At 46.7% G+C, this 16,952-nt stretch overlaps 1 protein-coding gene across 8 annotated transcripts in view; it reads left to right on the top strand.

Annotated features, from left to right (window-relative positions):
- The first annotated feature begins 6,068 nt into the window (after positions 1–6,068).
- Positions 6,069–16,952, top strand: part of Zfp777 (zinc finger protein 777) — a 32,345-nt gene continuing 21,461 nt past the window's right edge. Inside the window, exons 1-4 of one of the 8 annotated variants that reach the window (XM_011241478.3) lie at positions 8,002–8,087; positions 8,387–8,441; positions 11,372–12,229; positions 13,918–14,044. In XM_011241478.3, coding sequence (XP_011239780.1) covers positions 11,387–12,229; positions 13,918–14,044 — 970 coding nt within the window. In that variant the 5' untranslated portion in view covers positions 8,002–8,087; positions 8,387–8,441; positions 11,372–11,386. The other 7 variants (XM_006506673.4, XM_006506675.4, XR_003956255.1 and 4 more) reach the window with 7 other exon arrangements.

The raw sequence follows: 16,952 nt of genomic DNA, 5'->3' as shown, positions 1-16,952 counted from the left end.
GGATAGCCACATGCCCAGAAGGATAAAACCAGGGTTACATGGGCTGGATTTGGATACAATGTTGGGCTAGCATGTAATTAGGGATGAATCTGAAATGACTTGGGGGTGAATACAATCAAAATACAATGTGAAATTCTCAATTGCATGCATATATATGTGAATATATACATGAATAAGTGTATGTATATATGTGTATGTATTCCCCAAACCTTTAGAAAATTGACATACTATGAAAAACAATATACCATTAAAAACAAAACAAAACAAAAAAATAGTATTTCTAGTCAGGCACCATAAGCCCACAACTTTAATTGTAGCAACTAGGAGGCAGTGGAGGTAAATCTCTCTGAATTTGAAGCTAGCTTGGTCTACATACAGAGTTACAGACCAGCCAGGACTAAAGAGTGAGAACCTGTTGCATGAACAAATACATTAATTAACTAATAAGGTATTTCTAGAAGTAAAGGAATAGTTTCTTAGGGTTCCTATCGCTACAATGAAACACCATAACTAGAAAGCAAGTTGAGGAGCAAAGGGTTTCTGTAGCTTATACTTTCACATTGTAGCCCATCATTAATGGAAGCCAGGACAGGAACTCAAAAGAGGGGAGGAATTTGGAAGTAGGAGCTGATGCAGAGGCCATGGAGGGGTACTACTTACTGGCTTGCTGGAAAGATGGGTCAGTGGTTAAGAACACTGACTGCTTGTGGCTTGCTCAGTCTGCTTTCGTCTAGAACCCAGGACCACCAGCCCCACAATGGAGCCCTCTCACATCAATCACTAATAAAGAAAATGCCCTACAGGAGGATCTTATGGAAACATTTTTGAGGTTCCCTCCTTTCAGATGACTTTAGCTTGTGTCAAACTGACATAAAGCTAGCCAGGACACATGGTCACAGAACTTTAAAAAAAATTAATGAGCTGCTTATACAACAGAATTACCAATAGTTGAAAAAAAAATCATGGTCATTCATCATTATGGGGGAGGGGGACTCATTCCAAAGCCCTTATCCCATAGCATTTGTATATTTCCTTTGCACATCCTTCCAGAAAGCTTAAATCACATCAATATTACTACTAACATCCAATATGATATAAATGTTATACAAATAGTTGGTATAATACATTATTTAGGGAATAGTGACTACTTTTATAGAGTATTTTATTTCTAAAACCACAAATACTGAGAGCTTCATCAAAGATAGATGAAGAAAGAACCTAGAATGAAAAATAAAGAAATGATAAATAGGGGCTGGAAAGATGGTTAAGAACACTAACTGCTCTTCCAGAGGTCCTGAGTTCAATTCCTAGCAACCAATGGTGGCTTACAACCATCTGTAATGGGATCTGATGCCCTCTTCTGGTGTGTCTGAAGACAGCTACAGTATACTAGTATAAGTCTTTAAGAGAAAGAAAGAAAGAAAGAAAGAAAGAAAGAAAGAAAGAAAGAAAGAAAGAAAGAAAGGAAGACAAGTGGAAATATGTTAGAAGCAAAGGACTAGAGAGATGGCTCAGTGGCTAGGGCGCTTGGTGCTCTTGTAAAGGACCCAGATTCTGTTCCCAGCACAGGCAGCTCAGAGCTCTCCATCTATATATAACTCCAGGGCCAGAGCTGATGCTCTCTTCTGGCCTTTGCAAACACTCGCATGCATATGCATGGAACATAAACTCACCCAGGCACATACATACACATAAATAAGTATGTAAGAAAACAAAGCAAAATTAAAATAATGGATAACAATAAAATATAAGATGGAGGCGATTTAGATAAAAGCATTTTATAGTCCCTTTGATTTCAAGCAAGGGTCAGTGATGTCCCAAGTAGTAGTAGATACCCCCTGTAATATCAACTCCAGGAAGGCAGAGGCAAGGAAGTCAGAAATTTAAGGCCATTCTTAGTACAGAGTAAATTTAAGACTAGCCTTGGCAAAATGGGCCTCTATCCCAAAACAATTTTTTAAAATAGAATTAAACTTTTTAAAAAGAAAAAAAAAGATACCTATTTCATTTAGATATTTTTGAGACAGGGTGTTACTATGTAACACTGGCTACCTTGGAGCTCACCATGTAAACCAGGCTGGCCTCAGACTCATAAAGATCCACTTGCTTCTGTCTCTGCTGAGTGCTAGGATTACTGGGTATCTACCAGCACACCCGGTGAAGCAGGCTTTAGACTTCCTAAGTCAACTATAAAATTTAGAATGCTCACTCACACCACTGAAAGAACAGCAGAATGGCTCCTCACAGAGGGAGAAAATATGATGAAAACCTGCTTCATGAGCATGGTTGTATATTCATTTAATCCCAACACCCAGAGACAGAGGCAGAGGGAGCTACTGAGCCCCAGGCAGCCTAGGGTACATAGTGACACTGTCTTAAAGAAGAAAGAAGAGGGAAAAAAGAAAGAAGGAAGATGGAGGAGGAGGAGGAAAAGGGGGAGGAAGAGGGGAAGGAGCCGCTGCCACCACTAGCTGCCAGGGGGTGATGGCACATGACTTTAATCCCAGCCGGTCTCTGTGAGGTCAACCTAGACTACAGAGCTAGTTCTAAAATGTAAAATCTGAGGATGAGGAAAGAAGACAGCTAACATGTACTAACACCACTAGATAAAGCAGGTTTTGATGCCAGAGGCTCTAATTTCTAGGCTATAAAAGGTGACATTAGCAAAGGAAAAATAAGTTTAATGTATCCAACATGGCCTCAAAAATATATAAAGCAAAAGATTACAGAACTATGAGGAAAAAATGAAATATTTTCACATACTTACTTCAGTAACTGATAAAGTAGTAAGGCTATAAGAATCTTGAAAGGCATAGTTTTTAATCAGGAGATTTTCTTTTCAGTCACTTACAAAATGAGACTGGATGTGGTGGTATACACCTATAATCATTCCAAGCCAGCCTACATGAACCCAGCCTCAAAAAAATAAAGGACCAGCACAGCTACAAAGCAAAACACATTTCAAATCCCATTGCACTAAAAAGTAAATAATAAAATTACATATATAATTATATATAGTTGGGGGGGTACTGAGAATTTGACTTGGAGCCTTTTACGTGCTAAGCAAACATTCTACCACCCAGCTATATCCTGACTGTATGAACAGTTTTGTAACCAGGCATGTTGTGGATGCCTTCAATCTTAGTGAAGGCAAGCAGCTCTCTGAGTTCAAGACCAGCATGGTCTACATATTAAGTTCCAGGGTAGACAGAGATACACAGTGGGACCTGTCTCAAAACCAAACAAACAAAAAACAAACAAACAAAAAATTGTGTAAAGAGAATAGCCATTTATTGACAAAAATGTAAAATATTTAATATTGTTTGGGGGAAGCAATCCTTCCATCCAAGTATTAACCAGGCCTGACCCAGCTCAGCTTCTGAGATCAGACCAGTTCAGGGCAGTTTGGACACAGACTAAAGCAATTTTTTCTATGGGAAGTTCACAACAAAATTATATGTGATTATAGAATATATGAAATTCATGTTGGTAATCTTGAGGGGAGAAATACTAAGAATGCATACAATTACAGAAACAATTCAATACGCCATTGCAAGACACAAAATACAGAGAAACGTACACTCCTGCGAGATGTGAAGTGGAATACAGTCCAAGGCCCTGGTGAATCCCCAAGGCTAAAGAGAGCACAGCACCGTGACAGACACCGAGGATGACTGATTTCAGGACACACACACACACACACACACACACACACACACACACCCGTGCATACCAAAAGCCCATGGATGCTCAGGCTCATATCTAGCACAAGCAAATAACCTGAAAATACTTGTTATACAGTATTGTTTGGGGAATAATGGCAAAAAAAAAATCTGTAGAGATACAATTTTCTAGACTTTTCCACATGTATTTATTTTGTGATGGGGCTGGGGGAGTGCCAGTAGTCATGTGTGGAGGTCAGAGGTTAACCTGTGGGGGCTGGTTCTCTCCTTCCACCGCATGGGTCCCAGGGATCAAACTACACTCACCAACCAGGCTTGGGAGCAAATGACTTCCTTCCTAGCCCCAGATATCTATCTTTTTAAAAGAGCCTCTGCAAGAGCAGCAAGTACTCTTAAAGGCTGAGCCACCTCTCCAGCCCCTGTGAGGTAGAATAACTAATGCAAAGCAGGCTGTTAAAATGAAAGGCATACTGCTGAGTAGTGATGCACTCCCTGTGTCCCAGTGCTTGGGAGGCAGAGGCAGACAGAACTTGAGTTCGAGGCCAGCCTGGTCTACAAAGTGAGTTTCAGGACAGCCAGGGCTACACAGAGAAACCCTGTCTCGAAAAACCAGAGGGGGCAGGGGAAACATAGCTGGATGATTGTGTGGTGGCTGTGATGGTGGTGTACTTACTTACAAACCAGAGCACTCAGGAGGCAGAGGCAGAAAGATGTTGGGTTTGATACCAGGGATGGACTACATAGCAAGACGGTTCTAGTTTGTTTGTTTTTTTAACTGCTGTGATAAACACCATGACAAAAAGAAACTTGGGAACAAAACGGTTTATTTGGTTTATACCCTGTAACAGCACCTCATGAAAGGAAGCCGGGGCAGGAACTCAAGGTAGGAACCTGGAGGTGACAACTGAAACAGAGAACTTCTGCTTACTGGCTTGCTCAGTCTGTTTTCTTACACAGCCTAAGACCACCTGCCCAGAAATGGCACCACCCACATCAATCATCAAGAAAATGTTCCTCAGCCTTGTTGCATTGCTAGCGGGCAGTTCTCAACCTGTGACTCCTGACCCCTCTGGGGATTGAATGACCTTTTCACAGGGGTCACCTAAGTTTCACAGAAAACATGATTCATAATAGTAGCAAAATTATAGTCATGACTTAGCAACAAAAATAATTTTATGGTTGGTGGTCACCATAATAATATGAGGAAATCTATTAAATGATCAGACTGTTGAGAGAGAGAGAGAGAGAGAGAGAGAGAGAGAGAGAGAGAGATTTGAATATCCATAAGAAGTAGAAGATGGCAGGTAGTGGTGGCACATGCCGGTAGGATTTGCTGAAGGAGGCAAAGGCAGTTCGAGGCCAGCCTGGGATATACATTTTAAGCCGGGCATGGTGGTGCACGCCTTTAATCCCAGCACTCGGGAGGCAGAGGCAGGAGGATTTCTGAGTTCAAGGCCAGCCTGGTCTACAAAGTGAGTTCCAGGACAGCCAGGGCTATACAGAGAAACCCTGTCTCGGAAAAAGCACACCGTGGCTATGGTTTATTGGAAGGGCTGGGGTGCTCAGTAGTGAAGTGCTTGCCTAGCATGCCTGACGCCTTAACCAAGAGGATCTTGGGTAATCCAAACACTAAGAAATGGTAACAGTTTGAACTAATGAATAAGCCAGTTGTCCTTACCTATGCTGTATAGACATACTGAAATGTTGACATGCCATACTGTACTTCACTAAGAGCTCAATCCCAGGAATTCACATGTTGAAAGGGGAGAACCTTGAAGTTGCCCTCCGATCTCTACAGGCGCTCATAGCGTATGGATGACCACACCCCACCCCCACAACTCACACATAAATAAGTAAATAAATACATGTAAATAAATTAAAAAAAAGGGCTGGGGCTGTAGCTCAGTGGTACAGCTGTACTCTAGCATGCAAGAAGCCCTAGTTCAATTCCCAGTCTCAGTAATGCATTAAGTAAATAATAACTGCAACTGCATCAGTTGTTACAGTAAATGTTTGGTGGTTAGCCGGGTGTGGTGGCACACGCCTTTAATCCCAGCATTCAGGAGGCAGAGGCAGGTGGATTTCTGAGTTCGAGGCCAGCCTGGTCTACAAAGTGAGCTCCAAGACAACCAGGGCAATACAGAGAAACCCTGTCTCGAAAAACAAAAAAACAAAACAAAACAAAACAAACACCCCCCCCCACAGAAAAAATGTTTGGTGGGTGATAGGATTAATAACCAGAGTGTGTTTTTTATAAAACACTATAAACCAATGGAAGAAAAGCTATCCAACAGCGCAGGTACAGACTATGAAGAGAGCCTTGCAGGGTAAGAAAACTAACATTACTGCAGCAGATTTTAAAAAGCAATCAACTTCTTTAATGATGGCAACATAAATATATGTCAATAAGAATAAGGAGTTGCATTTCTCAACTTTTTGACAAACTTTCTAAGTCCCTTACCAGGAAATGTTGGCCAGGACATGAAAACAGGAAGTTATGCATGGTGGTAGGGTATGTGGGCACCGTCTCTGCTGAGCAGTTAAAGCCTGGGAAAGTTGAAGATACTCTATTCTAGAGCTGGTGAACAGCACAATGCGCTATGTATGTCTGTGATGTATATGTGGCATCCTGGCAGCAGGTTTGGATTCATTTCCCCCGAAGGATAATGAAATACTATATAGGGGTTAGAATGAATAGACCAGGTAGATAGACTTGTTTACACATACTGTATCCACCCAGATAACAAAAAGTTGCAACAGGATATGGGCTGAATAAATACAACTTATGTAAAACTTCAAGAATAGGAAAGCCAGTAGTGTGCACTGCCTGTGTATGCACACATGATACGCAATTCATAGACATATTGGGGGGGAGCACGTGACACTTCACGAATAAATGAGATGTCCTTGGCCTGGTGGTCTCCGTTTTTTTACTGAGAGCTTCATATTGCCCGGTTGCCTTCTAAGACAAGCTCCAACCCAGACACCCCCGGGGTTCTATGAAGTGAAAAAATTATTCTGGCTTTTCCTCTAGGTTCCAGTTGGGGTTCATTCATCCCTAACTGTAACCAGGACACCTGCTCAGACTTATTTTTCTTTTTTCATTCCATTCCCAAATCTTGGCAGCTCCTGCAAATTCAGTAAACGTGCGATTCACTGAACCTGTCCAGGAAAGAGGGTTCTCTCTCATGGTTGGAAAGAGTACAAGGGGGCGAAAACTGCAACTTGGGATCAGCAAGCCACTCCCGGCTCGGCCTCAGTTTCCTCCTAAGTAGCCCGTCTAGCCCCTTCCAACCCGTGCCCTCAAAGATTCCAGGAATTCTGTCCTTTCTGGCCGAAAACAACACTGAGGCTTTTCACAAAGCACTCCCACCCCCACCCCTCGCTCCCCTTGGATCCACAGCCCGCGTCCCTGGAACCCGGGCTGCACTGCGCTGGTCACATGAACTCCGGCTTTCTGTGGTGTGACGGCTCTCTCCGATCCCTTTGTGAGCGCAGGTTTTGAAAGCCAACGACCGGGTTCTGGGTTTGAGACGCGCAGGCGGCCGCGGGCGGAAGGCTGTCGGAGCCCATCGGCCCGCCTCCAGACCCAGCGCGCCGCGCGCCCGGGATTCCGCTCCGCCGCCTCCGCCGCCGCCGCTGCCCGCCGCTGCCCGCCGCGGCCTGGCCCGAGGGCGCCGGGCCGCCAAGACGCCAGGTGAGCCGCGAGGGACCGGGAGCCGCGACGGGCTCAGGGCGTGTCCGGCGCCGAGGCGGCCCGCGCCTCACTGTTCGCTCCTACCGGCTGTAGATGGAGCTGTCTGGGTTCCGGCCGCCTCCGACGAGCCTCCGAGCGCTCCTCTTGAAACGCCTGAGAGGGACATGCCTCCCAGGATGCAGTTTGTAGCAACATGGCAGCTGCGGTGCAGCTCCCCTGCTGAAGAGGCGCCGGGACGGCCGCGCAGCTCGCAGCCGGGACCCGGGCCGCAGCCGGGGTCGCAGCGTCGGCCGCTCGGGGCGGGCGAGCGCGCCGGGGGCGGCCGCAGAGCGCTGGGGCCCAGCTCGCCGCCCGGGCGCAGCCCGCACAGCCGCGCTCCGACGCCGCCACCGCCGCCACCGCCGCCCGCGCCCGCCCGCCGAGCACAGCCCCGAGCAGGCCGGGGCCCGACGGCCGCGCAGCCCCGGCGGGTGAGGCCAGGCCGCGCCGCACTGCCAGCCCGCCCACGGCGCCGGGCCTGCGTGGGGCTGCGCGCGGCGGCGGCGGCGGCGGCGGGGACTCGCACGGCGCGGGCCGGGCGGCGCGGGGCCATGGCCGAGGCGGCCCCGGCTCGGGGGAGGGCAGCCCGCGCGCGCACGGACGCGCGGCCTCGGGGCCCCGGGGACAGCCTGCGTGCTCCGGGCTCGGTGGCCCGGCCTGGGGTCTCGGTAAGGGCCGGGCGCGGCGACGTTAGCGGGGAGGGGGCGCCCTGGCGGGCTCGCGCGCCCCCTGGGGGGGAGGACGGCCGGGGCGGGCGGGAGCGGCGGCCGTCCGTGCGAGGCTGCGCGGCCGCACGGCTCCCGGACACGCGGCCCGAGGTGGGGCGCGGGCGGCGCGCTCGCTCCCTGGCTGCGGAGCCGGCGCTGCGTCCGTCGGGGTGGCCAGCGGCACGTTTTCCGCAGAGCTCGGCCCCGCGGAACGGCTCCCGGCCTGGGCGCGGTGCTGACGCGGCTCTCCCATTTCGCAGAGCGGAGACACTGAGGCACGGACACCCGGCGGCGACCTGCCCTGCCTGCCCCAAGGTCACGTAGCGAGTCGGCCCGGGCTAGGTGCCCGCAGTCCCGTAGAGGCCTGCCCAGCGTGCCGCGGGCCTGGACGGGGAGGGGTGGCGCTGGCGGCGGCTTCGCCAGGGTGGGCGGCCTGGGCTAGCCGAGCACTGGCTGCGGCCCGTCGGGGGAGGAGGGGAAGGCCGGGCAGCGCCCAGCCCAGCGACTCCGGTGTGGGGAGCAGTGTGATCCATAGCCTCTGCGTCAGGAGCACCCCGAGTCAAACTTGGGGTACGGATAAATGGGGTCTGGCGAATGAGAGCCTAAGAGGTTGATGTTCTTCCGAGGGCCATTCAATAATTAAACGCCCTCCCACCCAACGTGCTCTCTGAGGCACCCTGGCTGTGCTAGGCGGGTTTGCTGCATGGGAGTCCGTGCCTTTGAACCTGTTTCCATGTATACTGGAAGAGATAGGATAGATGGCTTCCTAAAAACCTCGCAGTTCTTAAAATAACAATAACAAAACACCTGGGAAATAAAATGAAGATTTTTTTTTAAACATTCTTACCTCTGGGCTTAGGTCTTCATGGCATGTAATTCTGAGTGAACCATCCTGGGTCATGTAAGAAAATGGCACAGCTTTTGTAAAAAGTCAGATGTGTGTCGTTATGCATGTTTCTAGTATGTTGGCATGGATCCTGGAGCCCCTAATCATTTACCACACAAGGGTGGGGAGGAAAGAGAGACAGGTAGAAGCTGTGAAATGTGGCGCAGAGGAATTCTAACGTTCCTCTCCTGCTAGCAGGTAGCAGCTTGAGAATTTGAGCTTATTCGATTTAGCTGTCTTTGCTTGAGGGTAAGGTCAAGCCACAGGTTTGCTGGAGCTGATGACATTGTATCAGGACTTGGGGGGGGGGGGGGCTATACCTTATGACCCTTCACCCCTTTCCAGTATTCCAAATCCCTAAATGGAGAAGGAAAAAAAAACCATTTTCCTTTGAGCTCTGTCTGATTCAGGTGGTTAGTAAAGATGTCTTGTCCTGCTGGCTTTTTTTTTTTTTCTTGTCCCAGGTAAAACTCTGTTTGGCACCTAACCTGCCCTCCAGGTATTCTTTTCCCTCTTCCCACTAATTATAAGCAGATCCCCTAGTCCTCCCTCAGGCAGACTGCCTTAATATGCCCATTGTGTTGGCTCTTGGTTCCTTTAGCTGTGTGGTTGAGGCTTCCACCTAAGGGGGCTGTCTAGTATGCTACCAACTTAATAGTGAAGGGTTGAGAGTAAAGGGGTCTTTGAACTCTTTCAGGGTTTGCAGAATTTTGTATTTGTATGTATTTTGAGACCTCATAATTTGCATTAGGTTTCCTATGGGGCTCTTGGCACTACCATAAACTGTATGTCTTTAAGGGATAGGGCCCTGCATCCCAACATGAATGCCTGTAGTAAGCCTCCCATAGGTGTTTTTAATCACCAAGCCTTTGACTCAGGACTCAAACCTATCAGCTGCCTCTGTCTATAATTGAGGCCTAGAGGTCACCTACACTCTCTGGAGTCTGTGTTACCTGAGGCAAGGTAGATAGAACCTCTCCTATTTTCAGTGTTTTCATAGGCTAAATGTGGCTAATAATTCTAGTAGTAGAATTTCATCAGGTTTTGTGAGGCTTAAATGAGATAATCCTTGAAAATGCTTAACACAGTTTATGGCACATAATAAATCCTACATATTTACTCTGCTAATGAGCCCCCGTATAACAGAGTATTGCTCATGCTTTCTCAAAGGTCTTTCCTGGACCAGGACTCAAAATCTCCAGTCCTAGCCTTAAAAGTAGGATGCTGCTTTTCTGAGTCACCTGTATGTGAATCAATGAACAAACTAAGAAAAATAGCTATGGAAGGTATGAAGTGGGTTTAGATAATTCTCTGATAGATGACAAAAGGAACCTCATACCTCATAACCTTGATACCTATCTTTCTCAGTAGGCATTTACTGAGCACACACAATAAGACTGAACATAAGGCTTATGCTAATTTCCGAGTGAAGAAAACAAGTTTTAATTACCTTCCTTACAGAGCACTCATAGAGAGCATAGAAGCTGAACAGATTCCTTGAAGGAATATTATGAAGAAAAGAACAAAAATTGTCATGGAAAAATTCCGCTCAGATCCAGTAAAGGTATTGAATGGCTAGGAAAATGAACTGGGTACTGACAGAAGAGTGTGGCGTCACCTCCATGGTGGTTTAAGATTTTAACATAGATATCAAGATGGGGACCAGAGTGCCAAAAGAAAACACATCTTTCTTCTGCTTCTAGTCCCCAACACTCTTGTCATACTCAAAACTAGGTTAATGTCTCATGGCGTCAATCACCACAGGCCTTTCTTCCTAGTCCCTACCTCAAGAACCACAATGAGGGAGCCCAGCCCAGCAATGTACACCTGTCCCAGTGAACCATCTACCTAGGAGACCTGGGCTCCTGAGGAGGCTGAATTGCCGGTGTTAGCCGTCACCATGTCTCACTGTCCGTTACTAGTAACAAAAGCCAGTTGCAGTACCCCAAGTCCATCCAGCCTTTGCAGACCTTTGCAGACACACGAAGGCAGGAGTCACGTGAGCAGGCTATAGAGAGCAGGGCAGCAATAGGTATTAACAGAGCCACCAGCTGAGCGTTCTGATTTCTTCTCAGTCCCCTTCACCTCCTACACGCCATTCATCACTTTTGAAATGTAGGGGAAATATGGCTCTGTAGAAAACAGAAGGTAGCGTAACCATCTTTTATGTGTTGTTCCTAATAGAGTATCATCGATGTCTAGATCAGTGACACTTTTGGAAGAGATTTGCTCTTTTGGAATGTGTCTTCTTGCTTCCAAAACTGAGAACCTTTTAGTGTGAACGCTTGTCTCTTGGATTGTTTTGCCATCTGGAGACTGTGACCTTCAATCCTGTCTTTCCTTCTCTCCTTGAACACAGGTCCAGCAGCTGGACATGGAGGACGATCGCTCGTCACCACTGTCATTCTCCAGTGTCCCACACGAAGAGTCTGTGCGTCAGGCCCCTGCTCGACTCCCTAGAGAAACTGTGTTCCCTTCTTGCATTCTTCCTCCAAAAGAAGTTCCTCCTTTGTCTCCCACTGCCTCCCGGCAAGGTGTCTTGCCCCAGACTGACAGTACTACTAAGCAAGAGACATCCAGCCAGATGTCACATGTTCTTCAGAAAGGACCTTCACTCCTGTATCCTGCCACTTCTGAGCAAGACACACCTCACCAGGTATCCCTTGCTTCCCAGGAAGAAACCCAGTGCTCTCCTTCAGCAGCTGCTCAGGGGATCCCCTTCCTCTCGCACTCCGCCCACCGTCAGGAAGCTCCACTCCACTCTCCTGAGGTTCCTGAGAAAGACTCGCTGACTCTCTCACCCACAGTTCCCGAGACCGACATGGACCCCTTGCTCCAGAGTCCCACTTTGCAAAAGGACACTCCCTTCCATACCTCTTCTGCCGCCCAGAAAGAACAGCCACTGCCCACTGCAGAGATCACTCGATTGGCTGTGTGGGCTGCTGTCCAAGCAGTGGAGAGGAAACTGGAGGCCCAGGCCATGCGACTACTGACTCTGGAGGGCAGGACAGGGACAAATGAGAAGAAGATAGCAGACTGTGAGAGAACGGCTGTGGAGTTCGCAAATCATCTGGAGAGCAAGTGGGTTGTACTGGGGACCTTACTGCAGGAGTATGGGCTGCTGCAGCGGCGCCTGGAGAACATGGAGAATCTGCTGAAAAACAGAAACTTCTGGATCCTGCGGCTGCCCCCAGGCAGCAATGGAGAAGTTCCCAAGGTACACACATTTCATTGGGGTCTTCCAGAGGCATCTACAGGGAACGTGGTTTAGGGATTCTGTCAGTTGAAAGAAAGTGAAAGTGGTAGTTGGGAAAGGAAAAACAAGAAACAAGTGTCCCTGCCTTCCAGTATTGCTTCACCGAGATCAGGGCACACCAAAAGCAAATTATCTTTCCTGTTGGTAAAAGCAAAAACTGGCAGAAAAGTCCATTTAGAATGGGGTTAGAAAAGCTCTTCCCAGAGCCTGAGATAGGATGCAGAGAGCTTACACAGAGCAGGTCCTGCCAGTCTGCCCTCCACACTCTGATCTGCATGGTGGTTTCTGACCACTCTGTTACTATTGTGTGGCCGGCATTTGCTACCTGTGGGTTCTTTATTCTTCTACCCTTCCCCACCCTTTCAACCTCTAACACTAGATAGGAGAGAAAAAAAGGATAGAGGGGAGAGAGGGCGATGTTATTGTTAGACTACTTCCTGCTGTTAGGGTTATTGAGTTCCTTGGGGCAAGTTTGATCATCTTCACTATCAGGATAGCTAATTCTTGTTTCTTCTTTACTCAACTTTTTAACAAACTGAGACCAACAACAACCAACACCCTGCCCCTCGGAGCTAGCATTTATATGCCCTATGAAAGATTTCCAGAACTTCAAACTCCACACAGTTGCTGTCACTAGCAAATCACACCCCTGCACGAGGCAAATCATAGTCAGCTGCTGTGGACAGCCTGAAGCAGCCCCATAGTCCACACCTGGGATTAAAATGAAATCACAGTCCGATTTCTGTGGGTTTGTTTAAAAGAAACCAAAATCCTCACTACAATACTGGGAAAAAAGAAAATTATGTCTACACTGAAAATGAACCCTTTTTCTAGCCGTCCGTCCCCTGAAGAGTAGATCACAAGTGCACCCAGTATTCACCTGAGGGGGCATTGTGTTCCATCATTGGATGGGGTAAAGTGCTGGAGGTTTTGTATAGGTTTTATGCAAAAATCTGTGCCGTTTTATACATAAAGACTTCAGCATCTGCCGACTTTGGTATTCTGAGGGTTCTGGAGCCCATTCTTTGCAGGTACTTAGGGCCCTATGGGCAGTGCTTAATGGTTTACCATCAGACTGGATAGGGAGAAGAATATAGTTTAACTCTTAGGTTTTATTCTGTTTAATCTTTTTGTCAATTTACTTATAAATCCTGAATTTCAGTAAAATTGATTTTAGGAAATATCCTTAAGGAGCTAAGAAATGGATTTTAATCTTATTTTCTAGAAGGTTCTAAAGGAACATGAGTGTGGACCAGTTTTCTTTTTATTCCAAACAGACTGAGTCTGTGTATCCGCCAGTTTCTCTTGAAAGCTGTTGTGCATTAGAACTCCAGGCTCTCACTAAAGGCTTACTGATCTCTGAAGTTCCGGGGTGAGGCTTAAGAGTCTGCACTTGCAGCAGGTTTCCTGGTGTTCCTGGTGCTCTGTGTTTTAAAGCTGGGGAAGAGCCCAGGCAAGATGAGTCCTCCACTCCTTGGCCAGGGATGTGGCCAGCAGAATGTTGATAAGGCTCCCTACAACACCCCCCACCACCAGCAAGTGCAGGGGAGGAAGGTTTCCCTCTCTAGTCCTGAATAGAGGGAGTTGGGGTTTGGTCGTCTATGGCATTAACCACTTCGGTCTTTCCTGATGCAGTTGTTTGGTTTCAGGTTCCTGTCACATTCGATGATGTCGCCGTCCATTTCTCTGAGCAGGAATGGGGAAATCTCTCTGAGTGGCAGAAGGAGCTCTACAAGAATGTAATGAGGGGCAACTATGAGTCTCTGGTCTCTATGGGTAAGAGCAAAGGACTGTGACATGGGTGTGAGACCTGTGTAGACACTTAGGAAATGTGAACAGCAGCTCCTGTATTGGGAAAAGGCAAACATTTTGTTTGGCTTTGGTTTTATTTGAGTGTTTGGAGTGTGGCACTTGTTTGGGCTTGGGTTTGTGTGTATGTGTTGTTTTGTTTTGAGATAGGACTGTCCTGGCTGGCCTGGAACTTGCTGTGTAGACTAGGCTGGCCTCAAACTCACTAGGATCCTCCAGCATCTACCTCCCCAGTGTTGGGATTATAAGCGTGCACTACAATGCCCAGCAGATGGTTTTAACAGGATCTTAGTAAGGCTGGCCTTGAATTCAGAATCCTGCTGCCTCAACTTCCTGAATGTTGAGATCATAGACGCTTCACCTGGCTTCAAACAGAATTTTACTTGTATTGTGTGTACATGTATACTGTAGTGTGTGCATGTGTGTATGTGTATACATGTATACTGTAGTGTGTGCATGTGTGTATGTGTGTACATGTATACTGTAGTGTGTGCATGTGTGTATGTGTGTACATGTATACTGTAGTGTGTGCATGTGTGTATGTGTGTACATGTATACTGTAATGTGTGCATGTGTGTATGTGTATACATGTATACTGTAGTGTGTGCATGTGTGTATGTTAATGTCAAACTTCATCTTATGTTGTTCTCCTCATTAGTTTTTGAGATGATTAGACTGCCTAGTCAGAGTGCTTGTGGGACCTGCCTCCCTCCCCACAATTCCCCCCACCCCCACTTCCACCAGCACTAGAGTCACAGATGGGCACCACTACCCCCAACTTTTATGCAAGTGCTGGGCATCAGACCCGTGTTCTTATACTTACCGGCAGGCACTTGACCAACTGAACCATCTCCCTACCAACAGAATTTTAGAGTGCCACAACAGGCTAGAGGTTGCTCAGTGGTTAAAGGGTCCCATCTTAGACATCAGGCAGCCTACCACCACCTGTAACTTCAGCTCCGTAGGATCTGAATCTCTTCTGAACTTCATAGGCATCTGGAATCACGTGCACAAACATACATATACATGTAATTAGAAATAATTTTTTCTTTTAAAAAGACTAACACAGATGAAGAGAAAAGCCTCTTGTGTCCCTTGTATGTCAGCAGGGCACAAGCGGGCACAGTCTGTCCATGAAGACACCACACTACGGAGAAGCGCTTGGGGCAGCAGGCAGCAGGCTAGACTGTGGTGGGCTCTCACTGTTGGCATTTTCCTTTGCACCTTGCTTTCAAAAGTCATTTGTCTAGCAAACAATCATTGAAAAAGGAAAAATGACTAGAAGAAAACAAATATACTGAGGACCTACTGTGTGCCAGCAGGGTGTGAAATGCTTCCCAAGAGTAACATACATAGTAGGGACAAAGGAAAAGATCAGAGATCTAGTTTTCTTACTCATACACGTTATCACTTAAGCCTGTGGCCCCAGAGTCCTGGTCCCCATCAGGAAGTCATGGTCTCACCAAAATCTGTGCCAAAGTCTGCCGATTCTTGTTTTCATTTAAAAATATGAAAGGAAGCCGGGCGTGGTGGCGCACGCCTTTAATCCCAGCACTCGGGAGGCAGAGGCAGGCGGATTTCTGAGTTCGAGGCCAGCCTGGTCTACAAAGTGAGTTCCAGGACAGCCAGAGCTATACAGAGAAACCCTGTCTCGAAAAAAAAAAAAAACAAAAAACAAAAACAAAAAAAAAAAAATGAAAGGATAGAAAACTGGAAAGTTGGACTTTTTCTGTTGTGCAGAATTTTTTGACATAGACAAAAGAAAAACCTGAGGGTACTGGGGAGGTGACTCAGTAGATAAAGAGTTTGTTGTGCAAGCACAGGAAACCTAAGTTCAGCTCACCGCCACTCACATAAAAGCCAGACACCTCAGTGTGTGTATGCAATGCTGGGGGTACAGAGACAAGCAGGTGCCTGGGGCTTTACTGTCTAGCCAACTAGTCAAAACAGCTTCAGGTTCACTGAAAGATCTATCTCAAAAAAATATGCAGGAAAGTGAAAGATAAAAAAAAAAATGCTGTCTTCCATGTATGTGCACAAGTGAGCACACCTGCATATACTCTTCCCTCAACCCCATGAACACACAAATGAAAGAGAGAAAGGTTTAAACGTTGAGTGCACTGTTTTTGCACATAAGATACAAATAAATATGGGGCTAGAGAGAGAAAGCTCAGCATTTAAAAGCACAGGCTGCTCTTCTAGGGGACCCACCTGTATTTGGTTCTCAGCACCTATGTGGTGGCTCACAACCATTCGTAATTTCAGTTCCAAAGGATTTAATGTACTGTTACTTACCTCTGTAACTGCTGGACAGACAGACGTGTAGGCTAAATGCCTGTAGACATTTAAAGTAAAAATAAAACCACCCCAATAATGAAATTAAAAATATAGAATTTTTTTAAAAATAATTTTGACTTAGGCAAGAATAGTTAATTTTAGATATAATTTCCCATAGGCTAACATTACTTTTTAGAACTATGTGGTTTTTTAAAAAAGATATGCTATTATGAAAGCTTAACAATTTATAATAACATAATAAAGAGCAACCGCTGTGCACTCACCACTGCTACCTCACAGAGGAGCCACCCCATAGAGGAAGCCACCAGGAGCGTCCGTCACCCAGGTTCTGTATATGTGTAAACATATACACAGTGTATTCCTGTTAGACATGCAGTGTGGAGTTTGCATAGAGGCAACCATTCACTTCCATTCACTTTCTCATGTTACACCAGGGGACCTTTATCAGCACCTGTAGGCCACAATCCCTGAAAAGAAAGTACAGTATCCAGGCAAACTTCGTTTGTTTTTGTTTTTTTAATGTTACCTGTATGAGTGTTTTGCTAACATGTGTACCACGTGCATGCCTAATTAATGC

The sequence above is a fragment of the Mus musculus genome, chromosome 6 (assembly GCF_000001635.26).
Source record: "Mus musculus strain C57BL/6J chromosome 6, GRCm38.p6 C57BL/6J".
Classification (NCBI taxonomy): domain Eukaryota; kingdom Metazoa; phylum Chordata; class Mammalia; order Rodentia; family Muridae; genus Mus; species Mus musculus.
This window is presented reverse-complemented; position numbering and strand designations above follow the sequence as displayed.